At 43.2% G+C, this 22,793-nt stretch overlaps 1 protein-coding gene across 1 annotated transcript in view; it reads left to right on the top strand.

Moving 5' to 3' along the window:
- Positions 1 to 22,793, top strand: part of LOC311508020 (multiple PDZ domain protein) — a gene marked incomplete at both ends in the record, with an annotated part of 36,742 nt that overhangs the window by 1,038 nt on the left and 12,911 nt on the right. Inside the window, 21 exons of the mRNA XM_084572634.1 lie at positions 1,210 to 1,437; positions 1,708 to 1,776; positions 1,953 to 2,075; positions 2,402 to 2,485; positions 2,572 to 2,679; positions 2,816 to 2,918; positions 3,013 to 3,104; positions 3,412 to 3,625; positions 3,836 to 3,910; positions 4,521 to 4,600; positions 4,762 to 4,908; positions 6,277 to 6,462; positions 6,632 to 6,793; positions 7,412 to 7,621; positions 8,687 to 8,857; positions 10,660 to 10,783; positions 12,834 to 13,032; positions 18,047 to 18,358; positions 20,208 to 20,405; positions 20,982 to 21,159; positions 22,339 to 22,449. Of these exons, the coding sequence (XP_084428760.1) occupies positions 1,210 to 1,437; positions 1,708 to 1,776; positions 1,953 to 2,075; positions 2,402 to 2,485; positions 2,572 to 2,679; positions 2,816 to 2,918; positions 3,013 to 3,104; positions 3,412 to 3,625; positions 3,836 to 3,910; positions 4,521 to 4,600; positions 4,762 to 4,908; positions 6,277 to 6,462; positions 6,632 to 6,793; positions 7,412 to 7,621; positions 8,687 to 8,857; positions 10,660 to 10,783; positions 12,834 to 13,032; positions 18,047 to 18,358; positions 20,208 to 20,405; positions 20,982 to 21,159; positions 22,339 to 22,449 (3,174 nt within the window). The remainder of the gene's footprint in view (positions 1 to 1,209; positions 1,438 to 1,707; positions 1,777 to 1,952; positions 2,076 to 2,401; positions 2,486 to 2,571; positions 2,680 to 2,815; positions 2,919 to 3,012; positions 3,105 to 3,411; positions 3,626 to 3,835; positions 3,911 to 4,520; positions 4,601 to 4,761; positions 4,909 to 6,276; positions 6,463 to 6,631; positions 6,794 to 7,411; positions 7,622 to 8,686; positions 8,858 to 10,659; positions 10,784 to 12,833; positions 13,033 to 18,046; positions 18,359 to 20,207; positions 20,406 to 20,981; positions 21,160 to 22,338; positions 22,450 to 22,793) is intronic.

The raw sequence follows: 22,793 nt of genomic DNA, 5'->3' as shown, positions 1-22,793 counted from the left end.
GTGTATTGAATGAGGTGAAGAAGGAGACGGAATCATTCCCAAAATACTGAATGCAGGAACCAAACTGGATGAGTAATCAGCTTACCTAAGCTTACCACTAAAGCCCTGAGAAAGAGAGAGAGAGAGAGGGAGAGAGAGGGGGAGAGAGGGATGAGGCTATATATCATGTTGAAGAGTTTGCAGAAGTCATCCGTGACACTGTCATAAGTTTTTGCCCGTATATATATGTGTGTGTGTGTGTGTGTGTGTGTGTCGCCCATGTGTGTGCAAGTGATGCGGTGTAACATCTGTGACACCACGAAGGCATTAAACTCGCTTGTTAGCCCTAAGCATCGCGGCTTGGTAGCCGGCCATTGTGGTGTATTCTAATAGGCTAACTCTCAGTCTACACACACAACCCTTATTAGATTAGCAATGTGGCATGAGCCTGTGGCCATTAGTATCACATTCTAGCAAACATGGCAAAGGACTTTGTCACAGGTCTGTTGATTTTTAACAGGACTGAGAGACATTAGCTCAAATGTTTGTTTCTCGGATGAATACACAGATTTTCATAGACATAAAGTCCAAATCAAATGGGCGCAAAGCATTTTAAGAGTGTTCTATTTTTACTCTACCCGTTTCAACAGATGTCAACATTGTTAGAATACCGTATACAGATCAGAAATAGGCGTAAACTCCCTTTTACACTTTGAAAGAGAAACATCTAGGGAACCGTTTTGCGGTTATGTGGTGGTGAAAAGAAGCCTTTATCTCAGATCCTTGTGTTCCCACTCGCCTATCTTCTCCCTCCTCGCTCCATTATAAATCTGTCTTTTGGTACTTTTTTTTTTTCCTTTCTCCTTTTGGTTAACTCGCATTAACCCTCCCCCCCTTCCACGTCTTTCTTCATTGTCTCTCAGTGCCTTCCTTTCTCACTTTCTTTATCCTTTCTGTGTTCCTCTATCACTCTCCCATCCTCATTCCTCTCTACCTCCGTATCTCGTTTCTTCAATTAATGTCGCCACTTCTCCATCAACCCCCCCCTCCCTCCCCTACGCCTCTATCTAGTCTAGTGCCTCACCCATATCCCTCTCAGTTCTTCTCACACCTCCCCATCCTTCTCTCATGCTCTCTCTGCGCCCCACCCAATCCATCTTTAATACTCTTCTTTCCATATCTCCGCGCAGACAATTTATCCCTGCGTTAATGCTCTCTAAATCTAACCAGGTGAAGGGCATTACCAAGTCTGTGTCCATGAACTGCGGCCCGTGCCCGGGCATGCCAGTGGGGCTGAAGTCGCTGAGCCACAGTGACTCATACACATGGGCCGTTGAGAACCGAAGGCCCAGCACTGCCAGATCATTCCACAAGGATGGCAGCATTTCCTCTTTGGGCTCGCAGGAGCTGTACCTCTCAGACATCTACCCAGACAACTGCACTCACACTGAATCTCAGGTATGTGAAAATACCCCCAGAGTGATCATTTAGGCAGCGTAGCAATAGGAACCCTCAGTCCGTGAGGATCCATGGACACAAAATATTTGTTTTACTTCCCGCTGTAAAATGGAACACCTTCGAAATGTCACATTTCCACTCAAGAATATCACTATACACTAAAAAGTCAAGCCCAGTTGGATATCAACTGGATATCAGCCGAGTTCTCGGTTTACTCCATGTAATCTGAGATTCGCTTCCGTTTCACACGTGGCATTTATTTCCTTTTAGTACTGCACCCCTCCTCGAATCTCCCGCACCATGTCAATGGGGAGAAACCTTTCCGCTATCGCACATGAGGTACAGTAGGCTAGCATGTGAGGTGTTACTGTAAAGCTGATAAATGTGTGTCTGTGGGCGTAGACAATCAAGGGAATTAAACAGTGCTTCGACCACTTAATACTGTTTAATTAGAATTGATCTTTTTTCCATTCCCCCTCCCCCCTTCCTGTCTCCTTTCTTCTTGTGCTAACCAGAGGCGCCATGTGGAGATGATAGAGCTGACCAACGATGGGAAAGGACTTGGCTTCGGCATCATAGGGGGACGGAGTACGGGAGTCATGGTCAAGACCATCCTCCCCGGAGGGGCTGCCGGTAGGGTAAGTCTAAACCGTAAACAGCCACTTGATGGAAAAGTATTTAAAAAATACACCTTTTCTCTATCACAAAGTTGAGAGGATTGATGCCACTGTCAAGTGGTTGACAACCTAGTTTTTCTTAAAGACTGGAAGCAGGGGGAAACAGATAGGTTCTCTCCAGCATAAATTGGTTCCACAATCAGCACTTCTAATGCTAGCTAATTTAGTTTATACTAAATAGTATAAACTTTATAGTTTAAATAGTCTGCAAAAGTAAATAAAGTGAACTGTAGAGCAAACACACTGAAGTGTCGTCACTGAAATGTTCTCATAACGGGGTTCCTCAGGATATGCGCCTGCGCAGCGGCGATCAAATCCTTCGCATTGGAGATACAGATTTAGCCGGAATGAACAGCGAGCAGGTGGCACAGGTGAGCTATTGTCTGTGACATTTTCATAGTAGGTGATAAAAAAGGACCTTATTTATTCACATACCGTCACTTTTCACTCGGGCCAGGTGCTGCGAAACGCTGGTAACAGAGTGAAACTGCTCATCGCCAGAGATGTCACCAAGGACAACCACGTTTCCTCCCCAGTCCTCAGCCAGGACAGCTTGGATGGCACGGTGTGTGTTTAAGGACTATTATCACATAATTAGCACCACCAAAGTTTTTATGTGAAATAAGTAGTGATTCAGTGATACTAAATGTGTGAAAGTATTCTCTGTACCTGAATGTCTCTCTCCTGCTGCTTCCTTCCAGCTCAGTGACTTGAATGATGACTGTGAGTTCAGTGTGCAGTTCACTAAAAACAGCCGGGGCCTGGGATTCACCATCTCCAGCTACATAGGTGATCTAAACTCAGGTATGTAGCCACCATAGTTTTAGCTTCGGGCAAACGTAGCATCTTCATAACAACACATTCTAACATTTCCTTTAACATATTTTGCTCTCCTTAGTCTACAGCGCCGGTGTGATAGTGAAGAGCATAGTGAAAGGCAGCACTGTCGATCAAGATGGGCGCATACACATCGGAGACATCATCCTGTCTGTGAGTGTTTTTAAAAAAAAAACAACAGATGGTTGTTTTATTGTCCTCTCTGAAGACAAACACCTTGCTGTGTTAAATATATTCTCTGCAGTTCTACACACCAATTAGGGTCTTTTTTAGTTTGCATCCCGCTTATCATTATGTATTTTTGTATGTGTTGTCACTGCGTCCCATCTTTAGTTTTGATTACTTTTTACTTTTAATTATAATCTAACCTTTTGTACCATCCACAGAAACTTCCGTCTCCCGTTAAACTTTTATTCTTGCCATTTTCCGTTGCCCTTACATCTCTTGTCACCTCGCTCAGGTGGATGGGGTGAGCCTGCAGGGCTGCAGCGAACAGCGTGCCATGGAAGTGCTGAGGAGGACAGGCCCCTTCGTCAGACTGAAGTTGCTGAGGAAAGCCGTTCGTCTGAGTCACATCCTGCCCCCGGTTCCTCCTCTGCAGCCGCTCCGACACTCCCACAGCTTCCACGAAGGCAATCCCTACCGAGTGGGCCTCAACAAGATTCAGGAGACAGGTGCTTTGTGCACGTGTTGGCTTAATTGTATCATGAGGGAATCAGTTATGATGTTACAGAGCAAATGGAGAGCATGCAGATGTTTTCTCATAAACTTATTACGCCGGTAATTCTCTGCTGAGTCAAATCGTAGCTTAAGTAAAGAAAAGTAAAGTGGTGCTTTTGCGCATGTCTTTTGGATCCTTGAACGTGTGCTTCAACGTCTCCCAGGAATCTGCTCTCTGCGCGAAATCTCCCGGCGAGCGGCGTGCGCCAGCCGACGACCGCGACACGACTCCAGAAACGGTGAGCTCTCCTTTCCCCCTGTGCGCCACTGTAGTCCGGAACTGGATAATGGGACTTGGTCTGATATGCTGATTGGACTCAGGGAACAGCCATGTGCCAGTGAAGCATGTTCCTTGACGGGAGTCTATTTATAGTACTGTGCAATCATGTGTTTATCCAACTCATTCAGTTCATTCCAGATGATTTGTCTCTCACACCGCCTGCATATAGGGCTTTATTTAGACAAGAATTTTTGGGCTTGATTAGAGAGCACGGGCAAATAAGCCCTGATTGCTGTGCGGCTTTTAAAGATGAATGAGAAAACATTAGTTTGCCAAGAAATCACAAGATGGTGGATGTGAATATGCATGCTCATTATGTGTCTGTGTGTGTGTGTCTGTCTGAGTGGTTGTGTGTTGACACCCTCTTCTGCCTCAAGGAGAATTATGTTGTCTTCTCAGTATGCTACAGCCAAGGTGATGTTTTCACATGAGATCCCGTTCTTTATTAACTGGAACTTCTGGGGCTTGGACCAGTGTGAATTGGAGTGTGTGTGTGTGTGGGTGTCTGGGTTCATACATTTTTGTGCATGTGACACAAGGGTGATTACGCTTGTGAACGCATCTTACAGGTGTTAAACTCACTGCGGCCGAGGAGGAAAACCTGAGGAGGAGGTGGCAGCATGCAGTCGGATCCCGATATGAAGTCATTGTACGTCCCTCTGTAATGAAGATAAACACTGATTGTAGCATGTAAAGAAAAAACAAAGCTTAAAATTAAACTAAAACCCACTTAAATGTCTAAACTCAATTCATCTCCCACTACTTATTTTGCTATTCCTGCCATTTATTTTCTGTCTCCACCCGTTTCAGGTGTGTCAGCTGGAGCGTTTCAGTGAGACAAGTGGACTGGGCATCAGCCTAGAGGCCAGGGCAGGGCATCACTACCTGTGTTCCATCTTACCAGAAGGGCCCGTGGGCCAAAGTGGCAAGATCTTCACCGGAGACCAGATACTGGAGGTAAATGAGCCAAGCGATTTGCAGCACATCTTTAAGTCATTTCATATGAAATCTGATTAGTGTGGGAATGATTATTTTTACACATCTGTGAGATATTATCTCGCAGTTCATGGTGTCATAGTTTTCTTTTTTGTGCTATTTAATATCGACTGTATATATCTGAGGTGGGAGGTATACGGTTTTTGAAGCTGAAAACCCCCTAACTATATACAATTTACTGCTATTGCTTAATTATTGTATGCAAGTTGTAAGAAAGTGGGTGTGAGAACATGTCTCTGTGGATGAATGCCTGTGCTGTAAGGAAGAGCATGTCCTCCTCCTCCTCGTCCTCCTCCACCTCCTCCTCCACTGTGCAAGTTCACGCATCCACATGCATCACTCATCTTGATGAGCAGTCTGTCTTGGACAAATTTTAGTGGCTTAAATTGCCCAAATAGGACACGCCGGCAAACTGGCTTGTGTCCTTCGTATCTCCGAGGGGACAAGCCAACATCTGTGTCGCAGCTCAACCCTTTGATCTCTTTTAGATGATATCAGCCTGGCAAAGCCATTGTTCATCGCCGTTTTTTAAATGAGCCTCACTCGCTTTAATAACCGCTTTCAGCATTAGCTGTTCCTGCTGTGACTGAGGCCACTAATTGCTCACTGGTACACAAAACGGAAGTATCTATAAAAATATCAATATCAAATATAATTTTCAGGCCTTGTGGTCAGACAGCAAAACAGAGTCGCATATGTGTATACCGATTAGGCATAAGATTATGACCACCTTCCTAATATTGTGAAGGTCTCCCTTGTGCCTCCAAAACAGTTGTGACTCATCAGAGAATGGACATGGGCCTTCTGAGGCGGTCCTGTGGTGGCTGGCAACAGGATGTTGTTAGTGGGGGTCTTTGGGTTGAGTGGAGGGACCCCTGTGGATCATCCCACAGATACTTTATCAATTAGGGATCTAGTGAATTTGGAGGCCAGGTCAACATCTTGTGCTGTTCTTCATGTTTTTTTGAGTTGTTCCTAAACTGTTTGTGTCAGGCTGCACCCTGCTGGGGATGGCTGCTGCCATCAAGGAGTGTCATTGCTATGGGGTGGGGGTGACTGGTGGGTGCTACATGTCTAAGTAACATCCACATGAATGAAAAAAAAGTTTAAACAGCAGAACACTGAATTGTCACAAGCTGGTCAATGTTATTTATTTTTCCTGTCAGTGGTTTTAATGTATTGGCAGATCGGAGTGGAAGAAAAAAAAATATATATGCATCCGGCTTTTTTAACCTTGAGTGTTAAAGCTGCATGACTCAGCCAATCATTGACTTCAGGAATGACTATTTTAGAAATACTGTATAAATATATTATGTATCTTCCTGGCAGGTGAATGGGATCCCTCTCATTGGAGAGACACACAAGGAGGTGGTCAATATTTTGAAGGAGCTGCCAGTGCGTGTATACCTCGTGTGCTCCCGCATCTTACCGCCTTCAATTCCAGAGAGTGACGAGGAAGACAATGAAGAGGTCTGCCTCACCCTGAAAGAGCTGCTCGCCGAGTTCAACGACAAGGTGAAGGCAGAAACTTAAGGATAGATTAAGTATTTGTGTTGAATGCTTCTCTTAAAAGCACAAACCACATTTTTTCACAACACGTGCAGTTGAAATGGTAACTCAGAAATGCCACTGACATGCTGCTCTTCTTTCTGTGCCCTCTGTCTCCCCTCGCCGCTTGCTCCAGTTGGACCAGGGCTGTGTCATTCCCTGTCCTACAGCTGAGGACATCACCAAGCGTGGCGTGCCGCCCATGTCACCTCCCCTGGCCATGTGGGAGAGAGAGGCTCAGGTGGTCGAGCTGGAGAAAGGCGAGTCGGGACTGGGCTTCAGTATCCTGGACTACCAGGTCAGAGACATGCCTGTGAGCATTTCTACAAATAGAACAGACTGGAATGGGCTGCAGTCTAAGAATATCGACGTCTGGATGGATAGAGCGAACACTGAGAAAATGGAGGAGTGGACATTTGTATTCTGTAGGGAGGATTATCGTATTGTGCATGTTTGTGTGTTAAACTGCTAAGAATGTTAAATGAAAAACACTTTTTCACCCACTTTTGAGCACAAATCAATATCAATGCTTTCAATTCATGAAGAAATAGTAACTCTGGCTGGTAGCCCATCCGTGAAACCAACCAATCCATTTGCTTCCTTTTATCCTGCTGTCATTTCACTTGATGTGAACTCATAGACTGTATATAAATATGGACAATGTCTCGCCACTTCCTTGCATTACTTCACAGAGCGGTTGGCATGGCAACTTGTAGTCATCATTATGTTACATGGGCCCAAGTCCCATCCACTACCATGGAGGAGGTGGAGTTTATGATCTATACTGCAGCTTTGGCTGCTTTGGCTTCACATTTGGGGAGCTATTTCGTCATCCATCTTTATGCAGTCTATGGTTTAACTCATCTAAATTGTTGAGTATATTTCCTGTAAGCCTTTTCTCTATCCTTACATCCAGGATCCTGAAGATGCCACTAAAACAGTTCTGGTTATCCGGTCCCTGGTGTCTGGGGGGGTAGCAGATCGAGATGGTCGCCTGCTACCCGGTGACCGACTAATGTTTGTTAATGAAACAGACTTGGAAGGCTCCAGCCTGGATTATGCAGTGCATGTCCTGAAGTCCACCGGCTACGGCTCTGTCCGCATTGGTGTTGCCAAACCACTGCCGGTATGTGAAGATAAATTTTAATATCATCTTATCCTATATCTTGCATCAAATCTGAACATTTGTGAGACATTTAAGTATATTTTGTTGTTTATTATTATTTGAGGAGAGATCTTGAAAATAAAAAAAAACTGGTGTTGCAGCGATGGCTGTCGATGCAAAGAACATATCCTCCACGCCGAAGAGGATCAGCTAAGTTAATAAAAAATGAAAGTATGGGTGCAATTAAGTGCATGGTCACTTTTTTTGCATTGTGGTTGTACTTTGTGGACTGTGAAGAACCCCCAAAAGTCCTTTTTTTAATTAAGATTAAATACCCCACTGATTTGAATTGCACAGGGGCTTAGTTGTATACTTATATTATAATAAAGTACATTTTCTTGAAAATCACTCAGCAAATTATTCATAGTTGAACTATTTAACTAGTCATGAATTTCATCTTTTGGCCAATCCCACAAATACCTGACAAATCAATACGCTTTATCACAAAAGTCCTATCCAGATGATAGAGTGTGTACCACAGAAAAATGGTTCAGCAATAACAAAGACCATCCAGAAATATTATCACATGACGTACATCATAATATCAGCCCAATGCAGAACTGAGAAGTGTGTTCTAAAACGTAATTATTACCATGGACTGCAACAAACACTACACAACTTTGTGTTCACTTATTTTTAACTTTAAAATTAAATCTTAATCTGACAAACATAATAAAAAATTAATTAACACTTCGACAGATGAGCAATGTAATCACTTAAAAAGTTTTTTGAAAAGTACAACGTTTCTTTTCCTTTTTGTTGTGGACTGTGGCTTGGTAACAAGGAACAGAGAATCCAGTTACAGGCCTTCTGAATTTTTAATGCAGCTGAGAGATGAACACAATGCTTGACCACACTACAGATGGAGAGAGAAGGGGAGAGGAGTGCAGGGTGTCTAATTTACAGTCACCTTCTCTAGCCTGTTTGCTTCAATTTAGTCTCCTTCGCAGCAGAGATATTCTTTTTTTATTTTTTTGGTTTAGTTTTTAGGCCCTTGATTTTGACTTCTGAATACCATTTTCTCAGCTGGAGCTGTGTGGCGGCTTGACGCCCATCTCAGAGAGGAGCGCCCGGGCCTCCTGCGATGACACAGAGAGCCACACTCAGGTCAGCCTGCTAGCTGAGGCGGCCGAGGCTAACATCAACACCGCGACCTGCTACTCTGAGGACAGCACCATCAACGAGCTGTGTTACACGGTATGTCATTGCAACACAATACAAGCACTAGTTACGAAAGCCTATAAGTACTTTCTGCTATTTTTTTTTAATCATTTGTGGTAAGAAAACTAATCAAACTTTTATTATGCCTGAGATACACCTGCATCTGCCATTATACTGCAGGACTGTTTTGTTAAAAAAGTTCATCCATTTATGTATTTATTATTGTTTTTCTGTGTATACTTTATTCAGAAAATGGATCTGGAATGAATATTATTGACAAATTTCCAGGTTTACAATGCATCATATGATTCTTGAACTTAAGAATACTGTCCCTCGCTGTATGATCATGCACAATCATGCTGAGTATCTGCTTAATGCTTAAGGCAGGAAACATTTTTTGCGGTAACAAAGCACTAGTCCGACTTTTGCAGTCTATCACAAAGAAAGCATTGCTCACCATGCAAACCTGAGATTCAGTGGCCAGCCATTTTAGCCACACTAAAGGAGATTACCATGTCGGTGCCTGTTCTCTTCGTTCGCGTTCTATAGTGAGGAGCTTAGAGCCGGCTGTATCAGTATCACCGGGTCAGGTATAGAGAAAGTGCTCGGTGTCAAAGACTTGTTCCTGCATTGTGGCCTCGGCTCTATCCTATTGAAGCAGCCTTTTGTTCTCGCCTTTGCTTAATTACCAGCGATTGCTTCTCAATGAAAAGCGCTTACTACTTGTACAACATTGGCACACAGTCTAGCACAAGGGCATACGGTTCTGCCTCTGTCTCTCTACGCGTACAAAGACGGGAGAGAGCGTTTTCATCAAAGACAGGCTTGTTGCAAAGGTAGCTTCAGAACTCTTTAAGGGCTGCGTGCACTTTGTGTGCAGATTCAAAGAAGATCTCCTCGCTTTGCCCTTTCCCTTTGTGAGTTACTCCAGAGGCCTTCACTCTGGAGAGTTAATATAACAGTTGTGTGAAATCATTTTTGTGCAATCTGATGGGTGTAATAATAGTTTAAGGCTTCACTGTCAGGTTATCTTTGCATTATTTGCCATTTGCGTTGGATTGTTGGTCACTTGACCTACCACTATAGTCCAGACTGGATTATCCTCCATAGATTTCCATTATATGGCGTGATATTGGTTGAGCGTGATAGGCGCTATCTTGATTAGTTATTGTGTTGATTCTCATGAACTCCATAGATACGCTCTGATGAACTCTAGAACCACCACTAGGTCAGTTTTTACTGAAATATCTCAAAATCTACTCAATGGATTGCCACAACATTTGGAACAGACATCTGTAGGTCCCAAATGGATAACTTTGTGTAACAGTTAATCTACGATTGTCATCAGGTCAAACTTAACAGCTGTATTTTTTGTTTACTGCTAAATTACACATGCTAGAATGCTAACATGTGTCTGTGAATTTTCGCAGTCATCCAAGTCATGGCATATTTAAAAATGTTAAAGAACGTCAATGGGACTTCTAGAGTTTCTTGAAGACGTTTCGTCAACCATCTGAGTAGCTGGTGGGGTGTTGCGGTTTAAATAGGGACATCTGAGGGTGTAACCCATCATAAATTTGCTTAACTAGTGTCTGTTAACGCCTCGTAAGTGTTTAGTCATTAACAGTGAAACTTCTTTAACGTTTTCGGATAGAATGCTAACATGCTAAAATTAAGACAGCAAATATTAACCTCGTTGAATTGTCACTGTGGGTATCTCTCCATTCCGATGTTCCAATGTCAAAGCATGCCTACGTTACTTAACCGAGCCACTACCATAACTGTAAACTCACGCTTTTTTGCCGTTACTGACTCGTGCCCCCGTTTGTCTCTTTCAGTCAAATCAGCTGCGTCATCGCTTCAGCGTCATGGAGGATGACGACAGGCAGCAAGCCCCGCCTCTGCCCCCCCGCACCAGCTTTGAGAGGACAATCACAGTTGTCCGGGGCAACCGTAGCCTTGGTATGTTGTCCGTCTTTCTCATGGTGATGGTGTCTTGGTGTGTGTACGTCGCAGGCATGACGATAATAACACTAATAGGCGGTGGTGGTGATGACGACTGCCCCGAAGAAGAGTGGTGAAGTGATGTGCTCCTCATACCTGAGAGAGGAATATCTGAATGTGTGTGAACTGTAAAGTGTGTGTGTTTGGGTTGAGACGCAAGTAAGGGGGTGGATGAACGGTTAAAGTCATGTGAAAGAATATCAAGAAGTAACAACCAATGAGTATATTATAATTGAATGCTGATCTAAATATAGATTTTTATACTCCAGTGTTGAGAGTCTATTGTTCTCACTGCTCCGAGAGTAAATCCAAACGGCAAACAACTGAGAGCAAGGCGATCCTGCACTTTTATGTAAGGGCAATATGCAAAGCATAAGGAAACAAACTCATTTGTATTCTGGAAACGCGCTCTAAGAAGGCATCACATTACTGGTGCACGCATGCTTGTGTGTGTGTAAAAGTTTAAAATTATGTAAATGATCATAGGTAGAGAAACTCAAGGTCGTAACCTACAGTGTGTGTATCACTACATTTGTTTTGGTTTTAATCTGTTTAAAATATATCTGGTTCTCTTGCCGAGATATTTATTGAAGTACGGTTTTGTGGAAATCCCAATGTGGAGGGTTTACAGATGTGTTTGTTTTGTGGTTTGTGTAATTTTAATTTTATTCGTTCTGAAGCAATAGCTTCACCATAGGCACAACTGCACCATGTATCCAGAAGGCTTGAATATGTGGGGTGTTTTATGAGCAATAGTAATGTGGTGCAATATTTATCTGTGCTACTTTACCTTTATCTTCTTCCAATTATTGGGGTGCCTGTGCATTACGATCCATTACCTTGACTTTCTGCCCAATTTTGGATATTAGACATATGCGTGCAGGGCATTGTTTGTTTGTACTACAAAGTCTGGATGGCTTTAGAAGCAAGTTGTTAAAGAAAAAGGTTTGATAGAGTAAAATGGGGTGTTTTTTTCTTGCCTTGCTCATCTAAAACATGACTCTAAGCAGCCTCTTTAGTCTTTGTTTGTTTTTGAATGTTGTAAAGGTTATTGGTGTGAACCTGTAGCGCTTAACTTACAGGGTTGGTAATTTAAAAACGTTTTGTTGAGCTCAAAACAAATCGATTTTCATATGAGAATTCACCATTGAGTATTCTTATATGTCCTTGTAGAAGAATTTGTAATAGTAAAAATGTATTCTGATGCCGTTTCATAGTATTTCTCCTGGGAATTTTGAAACATTCAACATGATTTCTTCAAAATTCCTCTGTTGTCTTTGAATTGTGTGTCTTCAGTTTGTCCTGTCAGCGTCGGTAGCTTTGTCTCCAGTTTGATTGTATTCCTGGCACTATGATTGTATTGTAATTTGAATGTAACAACAAAAAACAATAAACTATTAATATGATCAAAAAGAAGCACAAAGTCATTTCTTTGACGAACTTCAAATTATGTACGACCATAGTGTTGTGGATGTGCGTTGTCGTTACATAGCAGTAGTACGCCAGCACTATAAAACAACCTGCCTAATTGGTAGCCGCCTTCCCTCTCTTCACTATGTGTGTGTATGTGTGTGCATAAGGTTTGAGCCAATGTGTGTGATGCCCGATTTACCTGCTCCTGCCTGTTTGCATTAATGAAGTGTTTGTGTAATCCACCTAGTGTCCAAATTGATAATGCCAAAGTCAGGTGTTTGTGTGACTGGCATGTGTTACCCCTCTAGTCACCTGTGCCCTCTGGCCTATGTAGGTGTGAGTGTGTATGTGCACCTTATGTGAGTGTGATCGTGAAGGATGAAGCTGTGTAAATGTCAAGCATGTGTAGCCGTGTTTGTGTGCTAATCTGCCTAGTGTCTGTCTTGATTATGCTGATTATGCCACTGTCAGGTGTTTGTTTGGGCGACTGTGTGTCTGTTTGGCATGCATTCAGAGCAGCCTTAGCCAACCCTCCACTCACCTGCCGCTTGTGTGCGCCTGTGTGTGTTTGTGTGTTTTCTGTGCGCGCTGGCAGGGATGACGGTGAGTGCTATCAAGGACGGCTCAGGCATGCTGGTGCGCAGTGTGGTCCAGGGGGGCTCCGTTAGACAGGATGGCAGGCTGGGGTTGGGGGACGCCATCTTGGCCATCAACGGAGAGCCTACCTCCAATCTGACCAACGCCAAGGCCAGGTCCATGCTCCGCAGGCACTCTGTCATAGGGCCAGAGATGAGGTGAGGAGACAGTCACTATCCGCAACATTACAACATGTCTAGTGTTATGTGCTCAACCAAAACATTATTCTTGGTGAAGCTCACTCTATGTAAGCTCAAAGGTCATTTAAAAATGATTCACTCTACGCCACAGAACACCCCTCTAGACCAAAACACTTGGTGGATGGATGCGCAACACTATGAGTCATCCTCTTAACAATGGGTCAAGTGCTGTTTGAACGTTTAGATTTTTAAATTGTGATTGAGAACGACATATGGCTCTGATATACAACATGACATCATTACTGTCTGATCTAACCAAAGCCAAAGGATGTTGCCGTTAGTGGTTATGATATAGAGAGTCATGCATACAAAAGGAGGGGTGTTAAGTGGCGGCATCTCTATAAGTCATTCAACAGCTGCAGGGTAACTGTTGGTGTTGGCGGGACTGGACACACCTATGCACATAGCCTACACCGGTGCGAGCCATTTATACTACTTGCACTCGTCAGTCTGGCTAGCTCTGTAAAAACGCCACCCAAACTAGTCGCCGCTGTGTCTTTTTTTTTGCCAGTCGGGTTAATTTTTGTTTAACCCTCACGGAGAGAACGCAGACACCTACGCAGACCCTACACAGAGCCTTGCGCCATAGCTGACGTGCACCTCTTCAGAAACGTGCTTCCGCTTTAGTGTTTCCGGCTGCTTCTCCATCTCCGCAATTTTCAAACTGACTGTTTTGGATCAGTAAAGAATCGGTAAGGTTAACTGAAGAGGTTTGGAGATACAGACCTTTGTATGACTCATGTTCGGCAAAATTTCGGCAAAGTTTCAGTCGCCACTGTTGAAAGTGAAGCAGCAGGAAGTGGAAAGTGAAGCAGGAAGTAGAAACAAAAATTGACCCGACTGGCAAAAAAGACACAGCGCCTACTAGCGTTTGGGTGGCATTGTTACAGAGCAAGCCAGACTGACAAGCGGCGTTGGCTACGTGCGTAGGTCCTTGCGTTTAGGTCCGCAGTACCATATAAGCGCCTTTAGGGTCTGCGTAGGGTCTGGGCTGTCGCTGTAGCTACGGTATCAAATTGACACAGAAGCATAAACCGCCTGTAAGTCACAGAGGCAGAGTTTAGCAGTTTAGCAAGCCCACGAGTGGGTAACTTAACTTCACCACAGACATATTATAAATGTACAAAGACAAAGCTATATGATTAAACTACAATATATTGGCTAACCCACAGCCTTCATTTCTAAAAAACTCAGACCTTACCAAGAATGTCCATGTCAAATGAACCTCTCTTGTGAACACAAAAGACCAAATTTGTAGGCAGTATGTAACACATGTTACACGGGAATTGATCAATGGCAGGAAATCAACATAAAAATCGTTGCTTGATAAAAATATTGCTGAATATTTTGGTAATTGGATCCAGAAGGCAGGATTAGGGTGCCAAACCTACTATTATTAAGATAAGATAGAAACAATGGCAGAGAAATGTCACTACATGAGTGGCAGAGAAATGTCACTACATGAGCACTGAAAAATATGTCAGCTTTCAGGCCGGCCAGCAAACTGCAGCTAAACTGAGAGCCATCAAACTAGCTACTGTGACAATGTCAAGGTCCAGAACCGATTCAATTCAATTTTAGTTTTGAAACAATTTGGCACAGGATATTTCTGGTATCTCCGCAATATTTTACCTCTAGCCGAGACATCTTGCATATGGCTTGGCTTTTATCCAGTTCATCTTTGTCGTCATACATTTTAAATCGAAAATGCTGCCACGCATCGTCGTCTCCTCAGGTGCTCTCAGCTTCGATCAAGTTTTGGACTTCGCGCGATCTCGCGAGACTAATCATGCGAAGCAAGTCTCGCGAGTTCTCGGCGAGATTTCGAAAGAGCCGTAGGAAATGGGAACAAAAATAACGATAATAGGATTTTATAAATGAACATCTTCCAAATGCGGATCGGTTTGATTTGGAAAATGTATTGAATTTTTTTTTTTTTTTTTTTTAAACAGCCCTAGTAAAACTGATTTCAAAAAGTCTTGTTTTTGCTTTTGTAGAATATGTGCATTTAAACACACTAATCCATAATTCTGACCACAGTGATCCCTATACTTAAACTAAAAGTGCATGTCCTTTTAGTAACACAGATAAATACGGACTGATAAATCCAAACGTATGACTTATTCCCAATGGACAAATGACATATTTTTAGTGCATGATATATGACCACAAAGTAACTCATATCCTGGTATATTGGCAGGATCAAAACTGTGCTGTCATAAGGTGGCAAATTACAGGAGCCCAAATGTTGTTAGTTGCCAGATAAAATCGAGTAATTCCGTTACGTTCCTTAATGGACTGAGGGAGTGAGAATTACAGGTAAACCTAATGAAATGTAGGAAGGCTGTAGATACGAATTAAAGTACAGTTAAATGCTATTAAACAACTAGGTTTCCAACAACCCCATGTAAACATCTACAATCTAGAAACTAGGACAAAAAGTACAACAAAACACAAAGACACCCTCCCTCCAATGAAAGTGGAGTAATCAAATACCATCCTGCAAAATGAAAGGTAGAGGAAAACACACAATCTGAATGCTCCCACGAATGACCAAGCTGAGACGTGCACCCAGTCAACTGCTGCAGAAAGGAGGAATGTATAGGAAAAGGGCATGCAGCCTACAACATGTAACAAAAGTTAACTTACCACGCGAATCAAGGCTCTGCGTCAGGCGCAGCATCGACCATCTGGGGTCCTTGTTACCGAGTTCATTTATTCAGCACAAAACGGACTATTTGAATATGTGTCCTGCTGTTATGTCTTGTAACAATATGAATAGTTTAAAAAAATAAGAAAGCATGATTTGAATTTTAAAATATTTTATTTGTTTTTCAGTGCAAAACTCTGTAGGTGACTCAGGTTTCTCAAACTTGTAGCCCAAGGCCTCAGGTAGTAAACAACTATGAAAATTAACGCAAGTGCTTTTCCAGTAGCTCCCAATTGAGCTTGGGGCATTTCGAATAGACCCCAGGAATTCTTTTAGCACCACGTTATATTACATTCATAAGCACTTTCTGACATGTGAAACACAGTGTTGCTAGGAGAACAAGTGAGTCAGAGTTGTTGGTTCGGAGGGAATGGTGAAGGTCTTTCGGGAGTGAGAAGATAACAATCAAGCTCTGAATAAGTAACTGAATGCTGCTCACATTTTCCAGATCTACCCATGCAGATCTTGACAGTCTGTGTGACTTGAATGAGTGAGTACATCGTAAGTGTACGCGCAAACATGGCTTTTGCTGCATCACCGTCCACAAATGTTCTTGTCTCACCTTGTTTTCGACGCCGCAGTCACAGCTGACTGAGGCGCTACAGATCATGTTAGATTAGATTAGATGATGAAATTTTAAAGATCGCCCGAGGGGAAATCGGGTAAATTATTACTTGTTCCAACATCAGCACTTATGGCTCCACATTGGCAGTGCTTGTTTGGGTGATTGGAGATGTGCTCCACCTCCGTCACCCCGCTGCCCTCCAGAACACCCACTCACTTCCTCTCAACCTCAGTGCCTCTGTGTCTCTCGCCCTCCCTCTTGCTCCCTCTCTCTCCCTCGCACACGCAGGTACACACATTAACACACACATAGAGCGCCTTTCAGTCGTCTAACCTCCAAAAACACCTTTTTCCTGCTAAGGGAAATAACTCTGAATAATTCATCACTCATATCACCTTGAACAGTGCGCTTCTGAATAAAGGAGCGTTTTAAAGAGCCTCTCGTAGATGCACACACAGTGCGCACACAGATGAGCACACACATGCATTTTGTCTTTCTGAGCCACATCCACATCCACGCACACAAATACACTAATATGTACCCACACACGCGCTCACACCGCCTCCTCCTGACAGCACTTCAGACAAACTAAGAGCGAGTGGAGGCAGATGAGTTGCTTTGGCAGCCTCGGAATAAGACACATAGAAGGGTGAGGGCTTGTCACTACCAAACTGCCTCCTTTGAGACAAGACAGGCTGTCCACATCACATGTCTCAGTCACAACAGCTTAGTGCGGAAGACTTCCATATTCAATCTACCACTCTGAATGAAACAGAGAAATTGGCTCTTTCAGCAGATTCAGCCGGCATGTCTGCTGGTCGTGTCACGCTATGTAATGAGGGGAGAAATGGAAGCGTGAGTGAGGGAGCTTTAATGATGTCCTTGGCATCTTTCACCACGGCACAGATCTGGGCTTATGCAAAACTCTTCGACGTGATTCAGAAATCTGTCTTTTGTCCATTATTTCTCGACGGAGCGGGCACATCCGTGATTTTCTGTCACGCGTTTGACACGTATGACAGAGGCCTCTGTAAATCGTTTCGTGTTTTCCAGATGGGTGACACACCAAAAAATTTGAAAATAGCATTGCCTGATAGTGGCCAAACAAATGAGGACTGAAGCTTTCGCATTTTTGGAAACACGCTTAGTGTTAGTTGAGAAGACGCAAACCACTCGCTGACTCAAAAAATCCTGGAACTTGAACGCATACAGAAATAAAAAAGGAAAAGATCCCAGACACATCTGATAAGACCAAGCAACTTTTATCCATTTATTTTTTTGTGTCTGGGAAGCTTCTGTACCTTAGGATAGAGCCAGACTACTAGTTTCCACCTGTGTGCAGGTGCTTTAGGCATAGCTAAGATACCAAACTGCAGGAATCATTTTCAAATTCATCGTACTGACATGGGGCTGTTATTGATCTTCACACCTAATCTTGACGAGACGATGAGTAAATGTCCTTTTCCAAAATTACATTACTTCTGTCAGATTTTATTTATCCTATACAGTAATCACTCACTAGTACTGTGGCATTTTTCATTCATTGTCATCTTATTGTCGTTGTTGGCGGAAAATAAAGTAAATATGCAGCTGTTAATACATTCTGACTGAAAAGCTTAAGTGATTAATATTTAAAATGTCTTCACCCCCCCGCCCCCGTTCTTCTTTTCCACTACCTTCACCCCTCCCCCCCTCAGTATAACCTATGTCCCAGCCCGTCAGGTGGACGACCACAGAGCCCGTCTGTGTTTGCCCCCTCTGGCATCGATCGAGACAGACAGCGCCTCTCCCTCGCCCACGCTACCGACTCCTTCTCCGGAGCCTGCGTCCGACCTGGCCAGGTCCTCCAGTCCCCCGGCCGCGTTCCCGCTCAGACCGTCCGCCTCTGTCAAATTTAAGGCTGCAACCCCTGATCCAGAGCAGTCCAAAGTCAGAGCTTCGGCCTCGTTCAAAGCTCCGATCAGAGGTCCGGCCGTGGTCCCTACAATCACCCCAGCCTCAGACTCAAGGTAATGTAAGGTCCAGAAGTTTCAGCTTATTATTTACCGTCACCTAATCCCTTCTCAAGCCTCAGAGTGCAAGATAAACCTGTCTGAGGTTTTATTAGTCCTCAAGGCTTCAGTTTTATTACAGGTTGATATGTTTTTTTTTTCTCCAATGTGTTAACCTTAGGCTTTTGATTTTTATAGCAGCCATGGTTAATTAATGTAACACAACATTCACTTACCCAGTAGCTTAAGTGATACTAATGATCTGAGCTATTATCTGACACTTTAATTAACCGTATCCATGAGGAAACAATGTGTTTCAGTGTGCAACCAGCTCATTGTGAGTGTCTTCCAGTCCGTATTTTCTATTCTCCATTCTTCTCTGTGGTAAAGGCAAAAGCTTCTCTGAATGTTGAATCTCTGAGTTATATTTAGCTGCTCGCTTATGGATCTCAGTGCTGACTGTCAGCGAAAATGAATTGTTTCGCTTCTGTCTGTCCCTGCTTTCACTCCGTCTTTGTGCCTCGGCCTTTCTCTTCCCTCCCTCACTCCCATTTCTCTCTGCAGCCCTGTCTTCATTCCCATCTTCCAGTGCATTCATTGTCTTTGTCTCTTTCTCTTTGTGTGTCTACATCTGTCTTTCATCTCTCTACCACCCTCAGTCATCTTGCTCTTGTCTTTTTCTCTTCACCTCATTTTCCTCCTCCTCCTCCTCCTCCTCCTTGTCCTCCTCCTTCTCTGTGCCTGGGCCCTATCCCCTTCTCCTGGCCGCTCTCTTTCAGCCCTAGTGGAACCATTTGTTCTGCCCTCTTCTGTAACTTAACTGGCTATAGGCTCCTGCTGTGCAGATAGCACAACTATCACTCACATCCATGGGCTTATTACAGCCCTCCACCGTTAAACATATTCATGAAAAATTCTCTCCTTCTTTACCGCTTTTTTCCACTCTCACACACAGTCTGTATATACAGGGATACTGTATATAGGGTGTGTTAACACACACACACACTACTTTGCAGTGACCTCGCAGGCAGAAAATGTGTATTTTCAGGGCTATTTGCACCTAAATCAGTGTATCTTCTCAAGGCTCAGCAGTATGAGTGTCTCCTGGCCTTATGCCACAATATGTCAAAACACCAAGTACACAGATGTAACTTGTTATCAACAACAGTTTTGCTTGTGTGATGATGTGAAATGGCTTGTAACTCACAGTGTGGGGCCTACAATTACCAGTTACCATAGCGTAGATAAATATCTTTATTATTACACAACAAATTGTTTGAAAATTGTGAATAACACTTGTCACAGTTACAATAAGCCACGATACGATACGATACGATACGATACGATAAGTTAAGACACAACAAAGTAAGATAAGATAAGACAAGGTACAATACGATAAGTTAAGACACGACATGATACGATACGATATGATACAACATGATACGGTACGATACGATACGATACGATACAATACGATAAAACACAATACGATAAGTTAAGACACAGTAAGATAAGATAAGATAAGATAAGATATGACAACGTACTATACGATACGATATGATAAGTTAAGACACGATAAGATACGATATGATAGATAGTTATACGTATGTGGTCACGCCCAAAGACAATCAATTAGCATGACACAAACATCAGCAAACTCTCAGTCCTGAGAAGCTTACTTCTATTTTTTATTTTTTTTTTAGTAATTAACTTAAACCAGCAAACAGAACTTCAATCAATAACACAGTTATTGACAGTTTATTTTCAGTAAATCTCCAATTAAGAGATAGAATGATCAGGTTTTCCATTCACCATCATATGTATACTTAAACTGTATGTCCTTTCATGTTTGTTTTTTATCAATCAGCTGGCAGATTCCAAAATATCTGCCACACAAGAGTAAGGAAGAAGGAAAAGATGGAGGCAATGCAGAGGTGCAAAGGGACAAAATGAATGCCGAAGTGAAAGTACCAAAGCTGGAAGTGAAGATAAAGGTGGATGGTAAAGAAGAGGGAGATGAAGAGCTTCTTTCTCATACCATCATGTCTTGTGATCAGCCTAAAAGGTTAGTGAATCGGTGATGTCAGTAGTGTCTGTCATTAGATTTTATTGAAATTTATTAAAAGCTCTGTCTGCGATGACCTCTATTATTTCTGTACCAGAAGCGGCTTAGCCAAATCCTAGTGTGTTCAAGTTCATATTCATAGCAGGAACTGAGCAGCACAGCAGACTCAACACGCTCATATTTTTTGGTTCTGGGGAAGTGACTCCTTTTCCCAGCCTGTGTCTATTACACTAATGACTGCACACCACTTGGATAAATCCCATAAGGTGCACCGCATGCAAAAACCAACTTCTGTGTGTCTCCCTGACAGGTATAATATTCTATTGTTTTGACTTAATCTCTGAAACTCTGAAGCCTTAAGCAGCTGAGCAGTGGGAGACTGAAAGAAAAAAGAAAAAAAAACACTGGATTAATTCTCCCCCTTACGCAACTCTGCAGACATGTTTTAGAGCAGGTACAGGAGGTGCTCATGACGCATTCAGCAGACACATATTCATCACTGTAGCTCTGCTCTCATAAGGATCCTCAGCTCCACACTATGTGAGGATGTTCCATGCATCCTGCTTTGTGTTTCAGTGTGCGGCTGACTCGAGCACCGGGCCAGTCCCTGGGCATCAGTATAATGGGAGGCAGAGGCATGGGTCGAAGACTGAGCAGTGGAGAGATGATGAGGGGAGTCTTCATCAAGCACATCAGCCCTGACAGCCCAGCAGCACATAATGGCACCCTCCGGACCGGAGATAGGATACTAGAGGTGTGTGTGTGTGTGTGTGTTTGGACTTGAGGCGTGTGTTGGCGTGTTGTACAAACAAAGAAGACAATTTGAATTTCTTGGAAACACACAGATATGAGTGTCTGTGAGGCAGTTAGAGAGACTAAGAAGTCAAAGAGGGATTGTGTGTGTTTTTGCTGCAGACTGGCAGCAATTTGGCGGTATATGTGGCCTTTATTATAATGCTGTATAAAGCTGTTTTTGTGTGTGTGCCTGTGTCAGGCTGCATCCTGCTGGGGATGGCTGCTGCCATCAAGGAGTGTCATTGCTATGGGGTGGGGGTACTTGGTCTGGTCTAGGTGGGTGGTCATAATATTGTGGCTCTATACCTTAAGCAATGCAGAGAATCCTGCAGAAACAGGTCAAGTTAGTCAGTTAATATCCAAATCAAACACCAGAATGGGGGAAATCTGATCACAGTGACTCTGACCGTGGCAGTATTGTTACGCCAGATGGACTGGCAAGTTTCTGTGGCGCTTCTGAGATTTTCAACTACAACAGTCCCCGGAGTGTATCAAGAATTGTGTGAAAAAAAAACAAAATATCCAATGAGGGGCAGTTTTGCGGACAGAAATGCTTTTGTGATGAGGGAGGTCAGCGGAGACTGGATGGAGGTGACAGAAAGGGCTACGGTAACTCAGATAAACACTCTTTGCAAGAGTGGCAAGCAGGACAGCAGAATCAGGCGGATGGGCTGAAGCAGCAGAAGACCACGTCAGCTTCCGCTCCTGTCAGCCAGCAACAGAACTCTGAGTTCTGCAGTGGGCACACACTAACCAAAACTGGGCAGTTGAAGACTAGAAAATGAAAACATGTCAGTCTGCTGTATTATGGTTGAGTTGTGTGTACAATACTGCGACAAGAAATAACATTGTGATCTGCCAGAAATTTTGCTATATCATTTCTCAGCAGCTGTCTGTTTGAATTGGGTTCATTGCCGGCAGCGTTGCAAATAAATGGGCATGGCTATTATAAAGCAATTTGGATTTTCAGAGTCAATTTGTAATTCAAAGACATTTGATTTGAAAGTTTCTGAAATGAGTTATTTGAAAGATATAGACATGTTTATGCATATTTCTAACATCTATTAGCCACACAGGAATATGGTATCAGCTGCAGTATGCAGTACATGTACATGTAATATCTATTGTTTTGCCCAAGGTGTGTGGTGTGGACCTAAGAGATGCCAGCCATGAGCAGGCAGTGGAGGCCATCCGTAGGGCTGGAGACTCTGTGACCTTCCTGGTCCAGTCTGGACAATACAGATCTCAGGTGGTGTATCTAAGAAAAATACCATGCTTGGAATGTTTTCTACAATGTATAAAGATGTCACTAACAAAGACCACACCTTAATTGATGCAAATAAGTTTACTGACAGACAGTTTGTGACACAAATGGATGGAAGGATGAGAAGGATTGAAGGGCATGGGATGAAAAGGGGTCGAGGAGATGGAATGAAAGGGATGAAGGGGGTCAAGGGCATGGGATGAAAAGGCTCGAGGGGATGGGATGAAAAGGGATGAGAAGGGGTCGAAGGGATGGGATGTAAAAGGGTGAAAAGTGGGTGAGGGCATGGGATGAAAAGGAGCTGAAGGGATGGAATGTGCAGACTGATG

Source organism: Chelon labrosus, assembly GCF_963514085.1.
Source record: "Chelon labrosus genome assembly, chromosome: 2".
Lineage (NCBI taxonomy): Eukaryota > Metazoa > Chordata > Actinopteri > Mugiliformes > Mugilidae > Chelon > Chelon labrosus.
The sequence above is the reverse complement of the archived record's forward strand: the minus strand, read 5'-3'. Positions and strand labels throughout refer to the sequence as shown.